Genomic DNA, 23,030 nt, shown 5'->3' on the forward strand with positions numbered 1-23,030 from the left:
GATTTATGGTACACTGTCCATCATGTTAGATTAATTCTTCGGATGCCTAATTTCAGTTCGTTTTGTTTTAATTCTATTTCATTTTATCTTATTTCATTTTGTTTTGCTTTACTGTATTTCATCTTATTGCCCCAAGAGATGACCAGCGTATTGTGTTTATCTGCTTTGCATGTTGCTGGGGTTTTTTCTCTCCAGTTTTGTGTTTGTTTGTTTGGTTGGTTTTGTTGTTGTTGTTTTTTGTGTGTTTTTTTGTTTTTTTATTTTTGTTTTGTTTTTGTTTTGTTCTTGTTTTTTTTTGTTTTGTTTTGCTTTGTTTTGCATTTTTTTGTTTGTTGTTTTTTTTTAGCAGATGTAGTGCATCAAAAAATGGATCAGTCCATGTGCTTTGACGCCTCCTTGAAACAAATTGAAACTCATTTCATATCATATTATCTAATTTCACTTTTGACTCACTTGTGTAAACAAAGTGAGTCTTTTATAACCCTATGTTTCGTTGTCTGTGTGTGTGTGCGTCTGTCTGTATGTATGTCTGTGTGTCCATGGTGTACTTTAACACTGCCATTTTCTCTGGAAATACTTTGTCTGTCAATACCAAATTTGGCTCAAAGTCGTAGGAGAAAATCTCCACAGTCATACCAATAATTGTTTGTACGTTTCCCTAATAAAGCCGTGTTTTCCGTATCATTAACCATTTATTTCGTTGAGGCTGTTTCCGGATTCTGAAAATACCATAATTATATTACCGCATCCTAATTTCAGTAGCGTTGGCGATGCTTGGTAAGAAGACGACGTGACCTCGTTTTTTCTTGTTCGCAATTAAAAGGAAAGAAACACAAATTCTGGACAGAACACATACAGTGACACTAAATACACCATCGACGTGTTTACTGCATGTGAATATTCTAATGTGGACACCGAATTAACTAGAATGAACATGAAGAAAAAATTAATTGACCGTTTCACTGAGTTTCAGTCAGCACTTGTCAAGGCTGGTCTGTGCACATGTTGTTTTTTTCTTGTTCGCAATCAAAAGGACAGAAATACAAATTCTGGACACATACAGCGACACAGACTACATCATGTACGTGTTTACTTCATATGAATATTTTAAAGTGGATACTCAGTTAACAAGAACGAACAGAAAAGAGAAACTGAATCGACCGTGTCGTACTTTCCCAGCGAGTGTAACTAAACTTGTCATACAATCAGATAAAACGGCTAAATGTTGCAGTGTGATTGCGGCGATGGCAACGTCTCCTTTATCGAGGACTTGAAAGAATTCTGAAATGCCCGAGATATATCAAAATAACATGATTTAAGCAGCGTTATCATTTCGCAACAGTGCAATGACTGAAACAGTTTCTTCCCACCCAAACATGCGGGGTTCGAATCTACGCTTAGGCCTTTATAATAACAAATACAGAACACATTTTAACGATTGATTTTTTTATGTGTATCACAAGTGAGTCTTGAAGGCCTTGCCTCTCTTGTATTTTATTTTATTGTCTGTAATCAGGTGATCGGGGTTAGAGACCCTGTAACAGCAAGATGTTGTGTCCTGGAAAAAGGCAATTTTCTCCGATTTTTCTCACTCAAGCCAGGTGTGATAGGACAACATGCAGGCTTCGGTCGGGGGAAGGAGAGGGTTGGGCCCCGCCTTCAAATGCCGAGCCCTAGACACAATGAATATGAATTAACTGCCCCGTTGACATGTAAAAGGCTGTGGGACCTTAACATTCTTCTTCTTCTTCTTCTTAGTAGTAGTAGTAGTTGTTGTTGTTGTAGTATACTGTTGTCGGTGTTTGTCGTTGTTGGCTGTAGCAGTTGTTGTTGTCAGGATGTGTTATGTGGAATTAATTGTATGACGTGGACACAATCAACTAATATAAAGGGAATGAAATAAACCATGTGTCAGGAAGGTGCGTGTTTTTAGCATTCAGTCATCCACAAAACACAAGGGTATGAGTCTCAATTACTTATTGAAGCATAAACACAGAGTCAAATTTCAATATGAATGATTACATCCATATATTTTCAATTAAGGGGGGGGGGGGAATTCTTGGATCTAGTTATAAAGCTCACTCAACTACTTTGGGGTTTTTTGCTTTATGTTGTTGTTGTTTTGGGGTTGTTGTCTTTTTTGTTGTTGTTTTTTTGTTTTGTTTTTTTTTGGGGGGGTCGTTTTTGTTTTTGTTTACAGGTGCACGTTCCTTCAAAATGTTTGCAACATTTAAGAAGAAAAAATCAGCAGACAGAGATCCTGTTGTGAAAACAGTAGTGATCAATATTGGCTTGTACTGTGTCACTGAGTCACACAGTCACGAAGATCAGCTGATAGTAGAAACAAGGAGAGAGGGTCACTGTGGATCCCATCTCGCAAACACAATATTGAAAATCGGGTTGTCTGGGGGTATACAGGATTCTAACCATTGGCGTTTTCCGTCGAGGCGGTAGATTTGCTCCCCGGTCGATTTGACACCAAACATCGGATCCATCCAAGGAAACCGTCTCGCTCACAGCAACACAAGCAGTCTCGTGTGAGGTTGTGGGAGACATCTTCAGTTACTGCACCATTCTCAATGCTCAGAAAATAGTATTTGATATGTTTTGCAGCGAAACTTCATTGCGTCTGCTTGCTAGCATCGGAATGACCATTTCAGGGGAGATAAGTCTGAACCTCCTTTGCGATGATTAAAACAATAGGCGCATGGTATAACACAACATTCATGACAGTAGTAGTAGTAGTAGTAGCAGCAGCAGTAGAAGTAGTAGTAGTGGTGGTGGTGGTGGTGGTTGGTGTAATGTTACAGTAATCTTATCATTATCTCTTTTTCAACCGTGACCGGGGCCGACACAACCTGCCGTCTGTGTACTCCTCACTCGTCAAGTCGCATTGTCGTGAGTTCGCTCACGGCGATGCGTACAGCTGCTAGTTCTCAACCCAGCAGTCGCGCTGAAGAAGCCGGCCGGATCGCCGACGAAAGCGACGCAAGTGAGTAGCCTTCTTGACTGAGAGATCGGTTTATCTTGGTAGTCATTATCTCTTTTTGTTGTAATTTTCAGGCGTGGTGTAAGGTGGTGCACGTGCTGACGCAGTTCATCTCTCTGAGCAACTACTGCTGGATGTTCTGCGAGGGCTTCTTCCTGCACACTATCATTGTGCACGCCTTCTCCAAGGAGAAGAAGCTGCTGCGGATCTGCTACGGTATTGGATGGGGTGAGTGACCTGTTTTGTTCGTTCGTGTTCGCGTTTTGTGTGTGTGTGTGTGTGTGTGTGTGTGTGTCTGTGTGTGTGTGTGTGTGTGTGTCTGTGTCTGTGTTCGTGTGTGTGTGTGTATGTGTCTGGGTGTGTGGGTGTGTGGATGTGTATGGGTGAGTATCACATGGAAAGCCATTCATGTGGTAGGCCACACTTGTGTGTCTGTGCGTGCGTGTGTGTTAGTGTGTGTGTGTGTGTGTGTGTGTGTGTGTGTGTGTGTGCGTGCGTGTGTGTGTGTGATTGTGTGCGCGTGTGTGTGTGTGTGTGTGTGTCTGTGTGTCTGTGTCTGTGTGTTGGTGTGTATGTGTGCCGTCTATTTTTTTTTTTTTTTTGCATAGAAACGAGTGTACGTGCACATACTTTTTTTTGTCTGGTGTTGTTATTTTTCCAGCTTGGTATTGGGAGCAAACAAGTTCTCACAAGCCGGCGATGGGGTCATAAAAAGAGGGAGGGCAAATTTGATCGTCTCTCCTTAGTTGATGGCAAGAAGTGTATTGTCTATTTTGTGTTCAACAAAAAATCGATGCATCACTTGCCCCTAGGGGGTAGTAGGATTGGGGGCGTAGAGGATGAGGGCGTGTGTGTGGGGAAGGGGGCTGGGGGGGGGGGTTTCTTCTTTGTTCATATTGATGTGTTTTTTTGTGGAGGGGGTGGGGGAATGGGTGGGAGGGATTGTCGGTGTCTGCAGTAATTTTGCGTGTAGGTGTTGTTTTTGTTGTTGTTGTTGTTGTTTTTTGTTGTTGTTGTTGTTTTTACCAACCCTTCAGAATATGCATGTTTGGAAGTTCCGTTATCGTAATCGTTAATTAATCTGTGTGTGTGTGTGTGTGTGTGTGTGTGTGTGTGTGTGTGTGTGTGTCTGTGCGTCTGTGTCTGTCTGTGTGTCTCTGTACGGCATCTATTACATGTGCCATGTCTAATACGATGTATAGCATGAAAGATTACTGGAAATTATCATCAATCAAAAATGTGCTCTTTTCTCTCTTTTTTTTCTCTCTCTCTTTTTATGTATCACTTCTTCTTCTCATTAGTAGTAGTATTATCATTTCAACATTTCTCTGTTCTGTGTGTGTGTGTGTGTGTGTGTGTGTGTGTGTGTGTGTGTGTGTGTGGTGTTGTTCATGTTGTTGTTGTTTTTTCTTTGCAGGTTGTTATGATATGAATATGTACGTATCTTTTTTGTAATTCAAAATAAAATCATAACTTTAGAGACACCACGACATAATCGAATAAGCGTTGGACCTCATACCCAGTGTACACTAGTGATCAGGGTTATGAGTCAAGTTTCGGCATGAAGTTATGGTCCTTGGGGAAAGACACTTTACTCCGATTTTCCTCACTCCACCCAGGTGTGAATGGATACCTTACTCCGGCTGGAGAGAACTGGGCCCCGCCTTCCAATGCCGAGTCCAATACACAGTGGATAATTATGAATTCGCCGCTCAGATGACCGCAGAAGGCTAAAAAAAAAAAAAATTAAAAAAATAAAAAAATTTAAGCCCCAAAATCTAAAATAAGAGCATGTTCTGGGTTTGGATCTCTGCGAAGTCCCTGCATGTGGACAGACACTCAGTGCCTTGACACACAGCCGAGAGAGCTGGAGGAACCTGGGTGAACGTTGCGGCACCCCATGCAGGGACTCTACACAGCGTCTGTGAGGGTGAAAAGATGGAAGAAGAAAGAGTGCACGTAATGAACGGGGGGAAAGAAAAACAAAAAGTGGTGTGAACATTAACGCTCAACACTTCTGAGCTCACTACTGAGGCCGGAAGTAAGCAGAACAACAGCCCACTGATAGAAAAACAACAAGAACAACAACAACAGCCATAACAGCAGCAGCAACAACAACAACCAAAAACAACAACCATAACAACAACAACAACAAACAACAACAACCATAACAGCAACAACAGCCATAACAACAACAACCAAAACAAACAACACTAACAACCATAACAGCAACAACAACAACCATAACAACAACAACCACAACCAAAACGACAACAACAACAACAACAAAGGAACAACAACAAAACATGGATTGTCTTCACGACGTGAACTTCCCGAGGTCAGCTCACATGACTGATGTGAAACAAGACAAACTGCATCAGGCCATCGCTCTGTCTCTGTCTCTGGGACATTACGCTCAGCAGAAACGATCTCGCTTCTTGAGCGTCGTCAAATCCGCGCACTCAGTTCTCTCAAGTCTGCCTTTGATTAAAACCTACCTCTTTCTAAGGCTCCCTCCCCAAAGCCCGAACCCCCCCACCCCCCCTCCCCCATTGCCCTCTCTCCTTCCCTCCACAGTTTCTCCAGCCTTCGGTTTGTCACTTTTGTCTTTCATCGCTTGGATTCAGCGCTTGTGGCTGTGTTTGAAGGTCGGGTGTGAAAGCGCTTTGGTTTGTCTCCGTGCAACACCCACTGCTGTATGGCTACATTGGTGATGATGATGATGATCATCATCATCATCATCATTAGTAGTAGTAGTAGTGGTAGTAGTAGTATTGCTTTATCCTCATCTCATCTCATCTATCCCTTGACCCGTGGGTGGGTCGTTGGGGCACCATGGATGACTGCCTGGTCAGCTCGCGCCACCTGCCTCGGTCCTCAGCGGCCCTTTGAGTTGTGGCAAATGGCAGGCCCGTCCACTCTTTGATGTTGTCCTCCCACCGCTTTCTCTGTCTGCCTCTCTTCCTCCTTCCTTGTACGGTACCCTGCAGGATGGTCTTGGCTAGGCCGTCTGATCGTGTGACGTGTCCATACCAGCGGAGCTTGCGTTCCTTCACTGTGGTTAGCAGGTCTTTGAATGGGCCAATGGCGTTTTGGACTCTTCTTTTCACTTCCTCATTTGTGATGTGGTCTTTGTATGTAATGTTCAGGATCTTGCGGAAGCATCTCATTTCCAGGGCCTGGATTCTTCTCTGGAGTTCTGCAGTGAGGGTCCAGGATTCGCAAGCGTATAGAAATATTGAGAAGATGAGGGAGCGCATTAGTCTGATTTTGGACGAGAGGGAGATCTTTTTGTCCTTCCATATAGTCTTCAATCGACTCAGTGCGGCAGTAGTCTGCGCGATTCTGGACAGGACCTCTGGTTTCGAACCCTCGTCTGACACAATGGCACCCAAGTATTTGAAGGAGGAGACTTCTTCCAGTTTTTTACCGTTTACGTGCAAGTTGGACGTTACGCCTTGGCTGTTGTTGGTCATAACCTTGGTCTTCTCGGCACTGATCTCCATGCCGTAGACTGATGATGTCTTGTCAAGTTTGTGCACGAGTTCTTCGAGTTCTTTCTCTTCTCCTGCCAGGCCATCAATGTCATCGGCAAAGCGCAGGTTGGTGATGACTCTGCCTCCAATGCTGACAGTTCCCACATGATCTTCCAGGGCGTCAGTCATGATCCTTTCAAGAAAGAGGTTGAAGAGAGTGGGAGAGAGTAGACAGCCCTGTCTGACTCCGACCGTGGTTCTAAACCAGTTACCCGTGCTACCATTGAAGAGGACTGCACTGGTTGCTCTTTCGTATAGGTTCTGTATGGCTTGGATGATGTCTTCACTGATGTTGAATTTGTGCATGGTGGCCATTAAGGCAGCGTGCCATACCTTGTCGAACGCCTTCTTGAAGTCAATGAAGACGTGGTAGAGGTCTCTTTGGTGCTGTGGTTCTTTGCTTTATCCAGTTGTTGACTAATACCGCATCTTGCTCCTAAAAGGGTCTACAACTTTGAGCCGTGATTGATAGTGCTTTTCATCTGCTTGTGTGGATGAAAACAACAGTATTGAAACTGGTACATACATTTGCTTCCCTTGCCTTTCGTTTCTTTGTTTGATTTGTTTCTTTCCTGTGTCTTTAATGTCTGTGGAGTTTTATTTACCAGGTGCAAGAATAATTATAGCAATGTTCAACCCAGGATACGCAGTTACTGAAACCTTTCGACATTTCTTAACTGATAACAGATCATAGTAGATCGAAGATCACAGTTCACGGTGGAGTGAAACCGAGGCCACATTGTGCAGGGTGGCTTTTACGTGTTTGCATGTCTTGTGTTTCTGTCCTTTTTTTTTTTTTTTTTTAATAATGCTGTACATAAACCTTGGGTAGGCTCTCAAGGCCATAGCAGCGGGTTGGGTTTTCGCGTTGGTCAGGCATCTCCCCTTGGCTTGTTTGTTTGTTTGTTTCTAGTAGATGTGCTGTGGCGTATATCGATCAGTCGGCATACTTCGACACCTTGAAACTGAAGATGAAACTGTGAAGAAGACAGTTTCGCAGTTTCGTGGCCAGTTTACTTGTCTATTGTGCTGAAAAAAAGTGATGATACGAGACACTATTTTCAGTTTCCATTGTTGCTATTGCTTGTTGCAGTATGGACATTCTTTCAGGACCTCTTCAGAGACAGATCGAAATAAATACTTCACACGCAGACAGATGACAGACTTCTGTCATTATATCTGGAAGATGATTCCTAAGTTTCACAGCAAAAATTAACTGCTGTTACTTGTATTGTTAACAGTAATTGATTTCACTCAACCTGTACACAGAAAAGAACAGAATGCTTTATAGCACAACACAGAGGTAAAACTCCAATAATTCCAGGTCCAGTCGACATACTTTGGACAAAACAAATCGGAGATTGCAAGAAAAGAAGCTTTAAGAATTTCAAAAAGGAAAAACAAAGAAAATGACAATGAGAACAGCGAGGATTACCAAATAGCGATGCAAGAGATTAGAGAAGAAAAATTAAAAGGGAGAAGTATTTCCAAATGTCCTATTGATCTATACGGGTTTCTAAATCACTTTCAATCTGTTAATGACAATACACACCACAGAGATAAGAACAGAAATATAATCCCTGATGAGGTATTGAACGAAACGTAGACGCAGATGTTTTTTTAATGCACCAAGAACCGATAATAAAATTGACACATAAAAAAAGTAACCACGAAAAAGCTAAACTGAAAACAGGTAATACAGAAATTGAAAAACAATACATCTGCTGATTATGATTTACAACATGCTTTTTGTTAACTACATTTAATTGTAAGCTGTCCAACAGCCTAAGACACTGGCACTGTACCAGAGGAACGGGTTGTAGGTCTGATTTCTATTTCTTCGCAAAGGAAAAGGTATCAAACATATCAAACATAACTGAAGCAATCACAGAGAGACACTGTTGTTGTGTCGGTAAACGTTTCACGTCAGTTTTCAGTAACAGGCTTAGTGATTTTACAAGTACATTGACGCGCTTTCGGAAAACAATAGACTAGTCTTTGACGAACACATTCAATGTTGGACTACCTTTTTGTTTAAAAAAAAAAAAAAAAAAGGGTGAAATATTTCTAACATTTTCGCCTTTCTTTTTCCAAACGTAAGTAAAAAGAGCGAAAGAAACCAAGAACCCTAGAAAGAGGAGAAACCTGTAGAACCACAGTAAAATACCCATTAATAAATTATAGTAGTAGTATAATAATAATAATAATAATAATAATAATAATAATAATTGAAACAAAAATACCCAACAACAACAACAAAACCGACCTTCACATTTTCACTATAATTGACAACTCATAAATGCCTCCCCCCCCCCCCCCGCATCCCCCTTCCCCCCCCCTACCCCCACCCCTACCCCCACCCCGACCGCTGACTGTGTGACGTCACCTTGGCACAGATTTAGCCCAGCAGCCATCCCGACCAAACTTTCTGTGACCAATCGCAATCCAAACACACGACAACTCTTGGCACCCGTCCCTCTTCCCCCTCCCCCTCTATCCCCGCCACCTCTACCCCTTCACCCTCTTGAGGCAGACAATGTATTGATCTGTCGGAGAACAGAGAGAGAGAGAGAAAGAGACAGACAGACAGACAGACAGACATAGAAAGAGAGAGAGAGAGAGAGACTGTATCCTTAGCCTGACGACAGACAAGGAACGATCAAATTTTGCACTCCCCTTACTGTCAAGCTTTTATCATCCCCAGAAACGCTTTCAGCAGGGGTTGCACATTCGTTAGCCGTGCTGCATTAGAGGGTCAAAAGAGGAAAAGAAAGAGAGAGAAAGAAAGAAAGATAGAAAGAAAGAAAGAAAAACAGACCCAAACAATGGTAAATATAGAAACACTTGACATGCACACTGCATTAGAAGAAGACAGAGACAGACAGACAGACAGATAGATATAGAGAGAAACACAGAGAGAGGGGGAGGGTAACGTATTGAACATCAGAATGTCTGTGATTTAGATGGGGGTCAGGGGTATGTATGAAGGTGGTGGTGATGGTAGGTGGTGAAGTAGTTTGTTGAGCTGTGAATATTACTTCTTAGCAAAATAACGATCGTGTTCATAGAGCATTATCACTGATTAATTCACTTGCTTGTACCGACTATCCGAATCTCAAAATAAACCATTTTCTTCATGAGTTCACATACCCCATCCACCCCTCCCTTCCCCGCTCCAGCTACTCCTCCTCCTCCTCCTCCTCCTCTTCCTCCTCCTCCTCCTCCTCCTCCTCCTCTGTATCAGTTTCAGTTTCTTGCAACAGCGATATGTTGTCGCCTGTCCTCTTTAAAGGTTAAAATCTGTTGATGTTTAGGAAATGAGTGACCTCCGTGCCTGAGGAAAACATCAGAAACAGTAGAATAATTTTTTTTTAAACACGTACACACGCACACACACACACACACACACACACACACACACACACACACACACACACACACACACACACACACACACACACACACACACACACATACACACACGAGCACGCACGCACGCACGCATGCACACACACACTTACACACACACACACACACACACACACACACACACTTTTCTTCCAATATTTCATTAGCCACTGAAAAGATTTTGAATGATTATTCATTGCTTAGAATGTTTTCGGAAATTTTAAACTCCAGTCCAGTTGGTATCCTCCTTTGATGTGTTATAATTAATGTTGTTATTTATATTTACATTGTTATAGGTTAATACTTGTTGATATGCATATACATATTCTCCTTCCCATGACACCTCATTCAATACACACCACAATCTCTTTAGACCTTTTTCTTATAATATACTTTTCCTCTGTTACATAACATGAATTTTTTTTTTTTTTTTTTAACACTAATATTCACATGCATTCCCTTTCCTTTATCCACTTCTTTACTCCTTTCCGTCTAAAAACACTTATAGTGAATAGACGTTAAACTGAAGATAAAACACACACACACACACACACACACACACGTTCCATACATATCCATCCCACCCACCCATGCACGCACGCACACAGAAAGTACAAATGTCAGTGCACGGATATATACCCTTGTCCTTGGAACGACGAAACCATGTCTCTTCTCCGTCGGTTAATTTTTTTTTTTTTAATCCTCAAGTGAACAGGGATCCCTATAGACCCTTGTCTGGCATTAACTTGTCGCTGCAGCTGGCACCTTACTTCCAGCATCGATTGATGGGTTCCTTTGTTTGTTTGCTTTTTCCTCCCTCTCTTCCATACGTCTCACACAGAAAGAGGAATCGAATCGATCTTACGCAAGCTGTCTTGTGTACAATCCATGCGTCTTGTTGAAGATTGAAAGAATGGTAATACGCATATCAACACAGGGGTTGTTAGGCAGGATTATGTTAAAGAAAAAAAAGTTATGTAGTTCCCAGCAGAAATAGGCCAGTCAGCGATTTCAAGTTCTAGTTTCAGTTTCAAAGAGGTGTTAGGACGTACGGACTGATCCGGATACACCATACTACATGTGCTTTGAAAGAAGAAAAAAAGGGAGTTGATGCCTGGTCTCTCTTTTTTTCTTTCTTTTTTTTTCTACCCCATCATCTGCACCGTTTCAGTGGCATTACTCCCACGCCGCTTATTTAGATTCCCCCATACACGGCCACACCCGGGTTCGTCCGTCACAGTTCTAGCGTCGGCAGTCCGCAGGGAACCATCGATGTTAGGTCGCCAGGAGGCTACACACCAGAGGAGACCCTGCACTGCTGCTGAGTCACTTCGGTGGTGTTCAGTGGTGCCTGTTCTGATTCAACGTACTTAGGACACCACCTACTACTGATGCCTGGTTTTCATATAAAACCAATGTGCTACAGGCTGTATTTCTCAAGAATGCCAATAAAAAAAAATTACCAACGTATACTGTACAATAAAGAAAAATTATTGCACGGTTGATAGGAAGATGTGGATTTTAACGGATGACAATAGACAAAAGAAGTGACGTTAAAACGTTTCTGTTTTCTTATAAGAGGAAAAAATGTTCTGAGTAAAAATGCAAATTACAAATGATGACTGTTGCAACGTCTCCTGTTTTTTTCTCAAACTTCATTTCATTGACTGTTGCAACGTCTGTTATGCACACAACGTTTCCATCAATAGCATTGTTATCGGAATGTCTCCTTTTTTCATTCATATGTGACAGTATCAGAAATATATTTTTAAAATGAATAAAATTAAAAAAATAATAATCTAATGCTGATTTAGATGCATTTTTCACTGATATTTAGCGCAGATAAAATAGAGAAAATATTCGACTACAAGTAACTTCCTTGAAATAGGTTACTTTGCAAATGTACAACTCATGATATGAAACGCAGCATTACATTAATCGGCTTATATCAATGTCCCAGGTATTGACTAAATGGGAAATATTAGTTTTTTTCTGACACTGATCGTGTGAGTGATGTGTTCGTGTGTGCGTGCGTGCGTGCGTGCATGCGCGCGCGCGCGCGCGTGTGTGTGTGTGTGTGTTTTGTTTTTGTTTTTTGTTGGGTTGTGTGTGTGTGTGCGTGTGTGTGTGTGTGTGTGTGTGTGTGTGTGTGTGTGTGTGTGTGTCTGCGGCTTCTTGAATTTTTTTTTATCATTAATTTCACTTTGGGGGAAAATAAAAGGCAGAAAAGTATAACGAAGAACAGATAGAAATAGGAAGGAGAAGACAAAAAAAAGTGAACTAAACAATACAGGCGTAGCGAGATACTTTAAAACCCCATAACCATGATGCACGAATCGTTTAAAACTAACTAAATAAATAAACAAACAAACAAACACACCACAAACAGACAAAAGAAATATTCCTCACACACATCATACATCACCATCATCATCATCATCATCATCAGAAGAAGACACCGAAGAGGAAGGAAAGAAAAATAAAATAGTGGGAGCGAGGAAGGATTGTCACTCATACCTAATTCTGTGCACACACTTTACATAGCCGCGGGCTCTCAGACGCAAAGAGAGAGCAGATCTCATGTTGCCCCAATTCTGCTGGTGCGCCGTGACGCCAAACCCGCGGTGTCGATAAAATACCAGATTGCTTCGAAGGAAGCAGGAGAGACAGACAGAAAGAAAGACTGCAGTTGAGTTCCGGCCAGCCGCTCTCGTGGCGAAATGGTTAGCGCCTCGGATTGACGACTTGGAGGACGCGGATTCTTCTTTCCTCTTTCTTCTTCTTCTTCTTCTTCTTCTTCTTTTATTTTTTATTTTTCTTCGTCATCATCATCATCATCGTCATCATCACCATCATCATCATCTTCTTCTTCTTCTTCCAATTCTTTTCTTTTTTTGTTTTTCTTCGGCATCATCATCATCATCATCGTCATCATCTCCATCATCTTTTTCTTCTTCTTCTTCTTCTTTTTCATCATCATCATCATCATCATCATCTTCTTCTTCTTCTTCATCATCATTTGTGGGCTGCAACTCCTACCTTCATTCGTTCGCACGAGTGGGGTTTTACGTGTATGATCCTTTTTACACACACACACACACACCCCTCAACCCCAGCCTCCCCCCACCCCACCCCCCTTTTAGGCAGTCATACTCCGTTTTCCGGGGCAAGGGGTACTGATCCAATCTATTTTTAGACCTGTGAGGGGGGGTGGGGAAGGTTGCAATGCGGGTATGTTTTCATTTCCTTAACCCACCGATCTCTGACATGGATTACGAGATCTTTAACCTGCGTATTTGATATTCTGTTTGCGTATACAAACGAAGGGTTTAGAGGCACTAGCAGGTCTATTCATCTGTTGACCTGGAATATCAGGAAAAAAAATCCACCCTTTACCCACCAGGCGCCGAACCCGGGACCCTCAGATTGAATGTCGATTGCTTTAACCACTCGGCTGTTTTCGTGCGGCCTGTCGGACACGGATTCGATCCCCATCAGTGGTGGGGGTTGCCGGGGGGCGGGCGGTGGGGGTGGTAGAGGAACGGCCCGTAGCCTTCAACCCAGAGCTTGAGTGCTTGCTGAGGACTTAACAGGGAAGACTGGGACCGCTCAGTTGAGGGCCATCCATTGCAGAAATGTGTCTTTAGGAATGTTACTCATAATTTCCTGACCCCAGCAGCGCAGGTGTCTGTAACTCACGGGCCTGATTAACGCAGGGATATATCATGAGAGTAGTCTTGTCAAGCGGTCCCAAAGCTAAATGGACCTCAGTAGCAGCATCTTGATCAGCCACTCCATTATTCATCATTATCGAATATGGAAAACAAAATGTTGCAAATTCTGAGGCACACACACACACACACACACACACACACACACACACACACACACACACACACACACGCACGCACGCACGCACGCGCGCGCGCGCGCAGGCACGCACGCACACACACACTCACAGAGAAAGAGGGGGAGAGAGAAATGGGTGGATTGGGAAAGGCGGAGTGAGAGGAAGAATAAATATTCCAACGGGAGCAAAGCAGAAGAACACGTGGAGTATCTTTCAGTTTCATTTATAATCTTCAGTTTATTTTAATGTCTTTTCCTATCTGTTTATTTGTGTTGTTTTATTTTAGGCTCATATTTCATTCAAACATACCTGTACTTGTTTCTCAAAGCCTTAGCCAGCACAAAAATCTGCAGCTGTTCCGTTTTTTTAATGCAGATTGGTTATTGCGCATATGTATATATATATATATATATATATATATATATATATATATATATATATATATATATATATATATCCTCTCTCTCTCTCTCTCTCTCTCTCTCTCTCTCTCTCTCGCTCCGCACTTTTATAAATTACGTGTTGTTTCTTATGAATATGATGCTTATTATAATGTTGTTTCTTTTCTCGTTTTTCTATGAATTTGTTAACGTTTACTCATTTCTTGGGGTCTTCTTTCTTTAGACATTTTTTCCCTTTCAAGGGCCGGAGAAGACAATTGTTTGCTTACTCTAATGCTATCGGAAATAAGATTAATTCATTCATTCATTCAATTATCATTCATTTATTCCTTCCTTCACTCATTCATTCATTCATTCATCCTCTCGTGGGTTCGAATCCCGCTCTCGCCCTTTCTCCTAAGTTTGACTGGAAAATCAAACTGAGCGTCCAGTCTTTCGGATGAGACGATAAACCGAGGTCCCGTGTGCAGCACGCACTTGGCGCACTGAAAAAGAACCCATGGCAACGAGAGTGTTGTCCTCTGGCGAAATTACGTAAAATGAAATCCACTTTCATAGGTACACAAATATGTAAGCATGCACTCAAGGCCTGACTAAGCGCGTTGGGTTATGCTGCTGGTCAGGCATCTGCTCAACAGATGTGGTGTAGCGTGTATGGATTTGTCCGAACGCAGTGACGCCTCCTTGAGAAAGTGAAACTGAAACTGAAACTCATCCTCTCTCTCTCACTCACTCACTCACTCTTTCTCTCTCATTACCATATTCATATACATTATTGTCATTAATGCTGGCATCATGATTATGTACTTGTAAATGCTACTGTGCAATTGAGTGTATTTGAATTTCATGTATGTTTTTCTATAACCTTTTGTTATCTTGTGAACATTTTGATTTCATTTCTTTTTGCCCTGAGGGCTGGATGTAAAAAAAAGCATATGCATGCTTATTCCACTTCCCTCATTAAAAAGATTCGTTCGTTCGTTCGTTCGTTCGTTCGTTCTCTCTCTCTCTCTCTCTCTCTCTCTCTCTCTCTCTCTCTCTCTCTCTCTCTCTCTCTCTCTCTCTCTCTCTCTCTCTCTCTCTCTCTCTCTCTCTGTGATTTCGTTTTGGATTTGGTTTTCATCAATATTATTGATACATTTTGTTATATTTGTATTATGAACCCCCATGTCATTAGGGCTGTAAAGCTATTGACATTAAAGTGTTCAGTGTTCAGTGTTCTCTCTCTCTCTCTCTCTCACACACACACACACACACACACACACACACACACACACACATATATATATATATATATATATATATATATATATCTTCATTCGGGAGATTTTATATGTTTCGTCCAAAAAATGAATTAACAAGGATGTCTGCTGTGCTATGGTCAAAAAGCGATAGATTCACAAGATTCGCAAATTACACAAGTTTGGGCTTCCTGTCTGTGAATATAGTACACGTTAACTGGTATTTCATAAAGCAAATAACAGAAAATCAAAAAGTAGCAGAGGTGTATTCTTCTCTAGACTTCATTGATCAAAAGAGAGACATTGTTATATTTCTTGTAATGCTTGTGGCTTAGTTAAGAAAAAACAAAACACAGCCGTTTGTACAGAACATAAACTGAACAATTGACATGTATATGTTTAGCTAAATATTTGTATTTAATCGGACAATGACTTTCGTAGTACATGATGAAATGTAATGGGAGAGAGACAGACAGAGAGAGAGGGGGAGTGGGGGAGAAAGAGAGAGACAGAGAGAGAGAGAGAGGCAAATAGAGAAAGAGAGACAAAAAGAAAGTGTGTTAGTGAGTGATAGACAGAGAATACACACAGAATAACAGTCATAGACAGACAGATACACTGGCTAACGGCAGACAGACAGACACTCAGCCAGACAACACACCATTGTGACAGCATCATTTTGCTTTAGGTGACAGCGGATGCACGCGATAAGCTGACGGGAGAAATAGACCAGTAAACCACTGCCACTGCTTTTAGTTTCAGTTTCTCCTTTGTTTTAAGGAGGTAGAAGGAGAAGAAGGAGAATGGGGACGAGGACGAGAAGAAGAAGGAGGAGGAGGAGGAGGAGGAGGAGGAGAATGACAACATCATTAACAACAACCACAAAAGTTGAAGATTTCAGGAATCGATTGTTTCAACTACAGCTGCAAAGTCCTAACAGATTTTACCCACGCTGCCAAATCTTGTTATTGTCAAATACAATCTGGAAAGAGAGAGAGAGAAAAAGGGAGATAGATAGACAGACAGACAGACAGACAGACAGTAAGACAGAGACAGTAAGAGACATAGACAAAGAGATAGACATAAGAAGACACAGGCGCAGAGGAAGAAAAAAAAATAAGGCAAGTGATGTCGACAGAAGTGAAGAAAAGTAAGTAGGTTTTAATCATAGAGAATGAGATAAAGAGAGAGGAGGGAGACAGAGACTGAAACAGGGAGACAGAGCTACGAAAAGAGAGAGAGAGAGAGATGGACGTGGTGAAACACAGACACAGACAGAAAGAAACCAAAGCGAGGCAGACAGAGAAAGGAGAGACTGATAAATTGGCATCAGTGACTGACTCAACAAGTAGTGAAAGGTGTCCTCCACTCAGCATTTCAAGGTTTCAACTTACCAGTATATTTCAGTGGGCTCACACCACTCTCATCAGCAAAACTGATTCAGGAAAGTCATGCTGCTGCTGCTGCTACTACTACTACTACTACTACTATAAATACAACTACGACTACTACTACTATATATAGAACAACTACTACTATTGATGATAAAAATAATAATATGAAGAAGTAGAAGTGGTAGTGGTAGTAGTAGTTGTTGTTGTTGTTATTTGTAAATGATTAGATAGCGCTGAATCTTGAGCCAAGTCAAATCTCCGCGCTAACACACCAATTATTCACACGCACGCACATCACTGATTCAGAGGATGAATTACAAATACATGTAAGTAGGAAGCTGGAGACGTTGTAGAGCGAGAAGGTGTGTGTTTGGGGGGAGGTTTCAACACCAGACGTGATACATCAGAGTGCAGGGCTATTTGACGAGGCGCAAATATAAAGAAGCAAGTTGAATCTTTCGATTCTGAGTATGAAACCTGTCTTCTTCTACTGGATGTGTCCAGAATCAGAAACTCGTTACCAACGTATACAGTTAAGTTCACAGTTTTGATAGACCTGTGTTAGTTTCATCCCCCCCTTTCTAGAAGAATGCTTGATCCCACGCCATGTGCAAGTATTCCGCGCCCACCTCCTACACTGCAGTGACTGTTACTTTTAGGATGTTCAGTGAGTTTGTACCTTAAACGCTATACAATATATATATATATATATATATATATATATATGTGTGTGTGTGTGTGTGTGTGTGTGTGTGTGTGTGTGTGTGTGTGTGTGTGTGTCTATAAATGGGATGGGGGCATACAGAGATACCTCTACCTCATTCATGCCACACGTTAGATGCTTCTGTTGTAGAAGGGTAAACGTTTTATAAAAGTACATTATCACTATTGTCACTATCATTGTCATCATCAGAATCATTGTCAGTAGTAGTAGTAGTAGTTGTTGTTGTTATTGTATCATCATCATTATCCTCATCCTCATTATCCTCATCCTCATCATTATCACATCCATGCCCTGTGTTCAAATAAATGTGGTCCTGTACCTCGGTCACAGCTTGGGCTGAACAACGATAGAGTCAAAGAATGAAAAATGGACAATGGCGTTTCGACAAGAATTGATGTGATTGTGAGAGGCACAGCAGACAGAGTTGGGTTGTGTGTGGGTTTTTTTAAGATCTAGACTACTGTCTGTTCCCTTGGGCCTATCAGGTTCGTGCTTCGAATCAAACCAGCAGCTAATGGGTTAAGGGTGGAGCGGTGTCCTTGTGGTAATATGGCCGACTAGGAAGTGAGTGTCCACGGGTTCGTGTCCCACATGCAGACCGAAATATATATATGTTTGTTTGTTTTTAACTCCTTTCTCCTCACAGCCCCGACTCCACTAGACCTTGAGCAATGGCCTGCGTGCGAGTATTTCGAGTGAGTCGATAAACCGAGTCCCGTTGTTTGTTGCATGCACTTTTTTTGCATACGTAATGTAACGCAAGGCAATAAATAGGTTGTCCCTGGCAAAATTTTTGTAGAAAGATCCGTTTTGATGGTAAATCACATACACTTGCAGGCAAAAAAAAAAAAGAAAGAAAGAAAGAAAAGAATTATCTGGGTCGTGGCATTGCACAGTGACGACGCTTTCTCCCCTGTTGAGAGACCAGCTATGATTTCATACAGCGAAATATGTTGTGGAAAAAAAAAGTAATACAATGCAACACAATGTTATGCAATGTAACACAGTACAATACAATGCAATGCAATACAATGTAAAACAATACAATACAGTATAAGTGGCTCAGTGGTTAAAACGTCTGCCAGAAAAGGTGACTCAATCCTGAAGTGGCGACCACCCTGGAGGCGCGGGTTCGACCTGCTGAGGACCAGGAAAACAGAAAAGAAAAGAAAGGCGGCAATACAAGGGCACCCAGGAGTCATGACCTGGGTGCGACCCGGCCCCCTTAGAGTGTAAGGAGTTCAGGGCCGAAACACTTGACTGAGGGGGGCTTCTTTTCTGAAGACCTTGTACTGTCCAGCCCTAGAGTTTCTTATCACCGATACACCACAACGCAATGCAATTACCCGACATCCAGTTCAGTACAGGCATGGATCTGCATGTGCCATAATTCTCTTGCGTGTCTACACATTTGCAGAAGTTCAAATACACACGCAATTTAAGATCACACAATCCATGCCAGTGTTTGTTAAGATAGTCTCCAGGATACTCGAAACCGGAACACACCCAGCATGGACTCCGCCCGTAAAGCGGAGTGCGGCTGCCTAAAAAAAACACAATCACATACGTACGTAGAGACCGCTCTGCGGAAAGGAGTGTAGGCGAGAGAGACAGCTTTGCAGAAGAAAGTCTAGAACTAGAAGACTCAAACCTAAGCCGTTGTTCCTCCACATGCGGCTTCTCCATGACTATTCACCGGGAAACAGTTCAGGGGACAGAGGACAGAGAAGGGGGGAGGTAGACAGACAACAGTACGGAATGGACCAGAAGGAGCTTTGCCTAAAAACCCAGGCACTGGCACACAACCGTGAGAGATGGAGGCTTGTGATGCGGCGTTCCACCATGCAGTGCCCCTACGACCCTGAGGTGGGTTGCCGCGCTCAGTTAGCATATCGTCAAGAAAGTTCCTAACTCCACGGTCAATCCCATATACTTCGGAATAACGTAGCAGCGCTATTCTAGCATATCGTCAAGACTGTTCCTAACTACACGGAAAATCCGATACACTTATGAGCATTCTTAACTCTAAACAAGCTCAGCACTGCAGAGATCGCCTCATGCTACCTGGCCCTGGAGCCAGTTGCATTGCTCGGACGGAAGAGCCTAGTATGGTCGTAACCCGCTACTGACTGTGTGTAGTATGGAACTGACCAATGGCGTAGTTCGCTCAACGAAGGCATTTAGTCACGTGTGACTGTCAAAAAGTTAGAACCAAGCAATGCAACTGGCACCTGGCGAGTTATAGGGGCAGTAAGCAGCGAGTTGTTCCTCTTCCTGTCTTAACGCACTGAGCCGTTCACCTGAGTACTGCTCTGGTTCAACGTTCTTCTGACTGAAACGTGTTGTGTTTTTTTTTATCACGTTCTTACATTTGTATAATGCCGCAAATGAAAGGGGATTGACTTCTACAGTATTTCCGGATGTATCCACACGTAATGTGGTGGGGGAATAGTATGATTATTTTCTGCGGGTTTTTTTCTCTCGCATCAATATTACATGGAAGCCGGCCGAGGCTGTATACTTCACAGGGTTGAATGGGTTAAGAAACCTTCCTCCTTCTGTGCATCACATGCGTGGGCTACATGGCATCACTTCGCGTAGCATGTCCTTTTTAAGGTTATCGTCGTCTCATCGTGTTTTGTGTGTGTGTGTGTGTGTGTGTGTGTGTGTGTGTGTCCCACATATAATGTCCCAGAATTGCCTCTCCATACCATTATCCCATGAGCCATATTGTCAACTGGTGTCTTTCGTAAAGCTGAATTTTTTTATCTGAAAATGTCACATCCACCAACCCTTGGCCAATAAAATGATAGCAATAAAGCTGCGATCCCATTGAATGTTTACCACCACCACCCCCCCCCCCCCCCCACACACACACACACACACACACACACACACACAACAAAAAAGCAAAATTTCGCAAATGATGATGTCCGTCGATTTCTGCATTTTGTGCGCAGCCTGCTGCCGATGGAAATAAAACGCAGATGACTAAACGATTCGGCTAATGTGTGGAAACAATGTGGTCAAATCGCTTTGTTTTCCAAAGTTTCTGCCAGCCATTCTGTCCATAATGCAGGGTGGCATTATTTGATTTTTTTTTCTTTCTTTTTTTTATTTCGTTTCCGCAGAGATGGATTGTTCAGTAATAATGTTTTCTTTTCAGCGACGATGGAAACCAGGTTTGTTTTCACAAGGAATGGCAGTAATGAAATCAAATCATATTAAAAAATACTATATTAATCCGCGTGGTATTTAATTCGTGCAATTCCAGGCTCGTCATAAACACAAACGTGTTCGTGGAAGTAGAGGAATAATTAATGTTTGAACAGAGGACAGTTGCTTTAGTTTCAGTTTCAAGGATATTTCAGAGTGTGTGGTCCAGACCCAAATACGCTACACCACATCCACTTTGTATTTGTATTTGTATCACATCAGATTTCTCTGTGTGAAATTCGGGCTGCTCTCCCCAGGGAGTGCGCATCGCTACACTACAGCGCCACACTCTTTTTTTTTTTCCTGTGTGAAGTTTTATTTGTTTTTCCTATGGAAGTGGATTTTTCTACAGAATTTTGTCAGGAACAACCCTTTTTTTGAAAACCAAAATAGTGAATCAGATGCCTGACCTTCTCATAAACCCAAAGCGCTGGTCTGGTCTTGATAACTCACCCCTGATTGATGTAAAAGATTAGCGTAGAATGAATACATTGATAAAACACAAATACTGTATCTGTGTTTGTGTATGATTTTCGATTTATGTTCGTACCTTGTTATGTACTATCCCCTCCACCCCCACCCCTAATACTCCTTGTGACCTCGGTACACTTGAAATTAAAGACATATTCTATTCTTTTTTTTTCTACTCAAATTGATAAATACATTATTTTGATAAAAAAAAGAAAATGAAGGATAATAAAATTGGAAGGAAAACTGCTAAAATAATACATCAATTTAGATTTTAATAAGATAAAATGAAACGAAACAACATAAAATAAAATAGAATAAAACAAAACAAAACAAAAGATAACATGAAACATAATGATCAAAATGCAAAGTCAAAGAAAACGAAAAGAAGCAAGGACAGTAATTTTTTTTTTAAATTAACTCTCTCCATACGAACGGCGAAAGAGACGACGTTAACAGCGTTTCACCCCAATTACCATCATCAAAATATTGCAAGCGGAACGCTCTTATACTGAAGAGGTGAATGTTGACAAAGAATGCCACAATTCTGACGACGGAAGCTAAAGGTTGGGTCATTCAGACACCCACAGGACATCCGAGGGGTATGTATAGAGGAGAAGAGAGGACTGGCCGTACTGAGTGAGTTAAAAAAAAAAGTTTAACGATTGTTTGAAACCAAGGAGGGCAGAAGAGAGTTAATGACCTGCAGACACCGTGGAGTAAAGGAAAACGGGCGGTGTGGACAGAAAAAAAAATGGAAGGAAGAAAAAAGGAGGGAGGAGGTGGGGGGGTAGGGGAATAGTTCAGTAGTTCTTCAGGAACCCGAAACCAATTCGCGCCATTCCAGTGCTACGGTCGAGACAGTCAGTCAGAGTGTCTGAGACATCCTTCACCGTTCAAAAGAAAGATCACACGTGATCGGACTGAAAAGCTTTACGTTTTTTTTTTTGTCATTCATTAGTTAATTAAAACACACACACACACACACACACACACACACACACACACACACACACACACACACACACACACACACACACACACACACTACTCTTGTCTCTGTTTCAGATAAACGCTGAAAAAAAAACCCAGCAAAAAACGTCGGAGACCCAGGACAAAGAGACTGATTAAAAACGCGTTCAGTAAATTGCTTCTTCGTCTGCCTACTTTTTGATGGATCCCCCCTAAGCTGGTATTAAAAATAAAAACCCACATCAGTCGACGAATCCACGAAATGTGATGTTGAAATTTAAGTGCAAAAACATATTAAGCGTAGTCATGTGAACGTGTACGGACTGGCAACTTGACCGTGTGTTTGCAAGCTAGCTGGCGTATTTCTAGTTAAGAAGAGGAGGAGGAGGGGGAGAGTGTTTATCAGTGGAGCTGAGACTTCAAGAGGCTTTGGAAAAGTCAAATTTAATGACTTTGTTTTGTTTCTGTGTCTCCAGTCCTGTCTCTGTGCGTCTGTGTCTGTGTCTGTGTCTGTATCTGTCTCTCTGTCTGTCTGTCTGTATGTCTCTCTCTCTCTCTCTCTCTCTCTCTCTCTCTCTCACCTTTGTGTATACACACATATACACACACACGCACATACACGCTCACACACATATATGCTTATGCTTACACACACACACACACACACACACACACACACACACACACACACACACACACACACACACACACACGACTCACATCCAAAGCAATCATCCACTCAAATTTTAGGGAGGTGGCACGTATGAGTAGTCTAATGCACACAATGTTTTTAGAGATGCGGTTAAAAGCTGTACAGCCGCGAACAATGTT

General features: G+C 42.0%; 1 protein-coding gene across 1 annotated transcript in view; it reads left to right on the forward strand.

Annotated features, from left to right (window-relative positions):
- Positions 1 to 23,030, forward strand: part of LOC143294119 (calcitonin gene-related peptide type 1 receptor-like) — a 124,382-nt gene that overhangs the window by 36,527 nt on the left and 64,825 nt on the right. The window contains exon 8 of the mRNA XM_076605550.1: positions 3,064 to 3,217. Within this exon, the coding sequence (XP_076461665.1) occupies positions 3,064 to 3,217 (154 nt within the window). The remainder of the gene's footprint in view (positions 1 to 3,063; positions 3,218 to 23,030) is intronic.

Source organism: Babylonia areolata, chromosome 19 (assembly GCF_041734735.1).
Source record: "Babylonia areolata isolate BAREFJ2019XMU chromosome 19, ASM4173473v1, whole genome shotgun sequence".
Classification (NCBI taxonomy): Eukaryota; Metazoa; Mollusca; class Gastropoda; order Neogastropoda; family Buccinidae; genus Babylonia; species Babylonia areolata.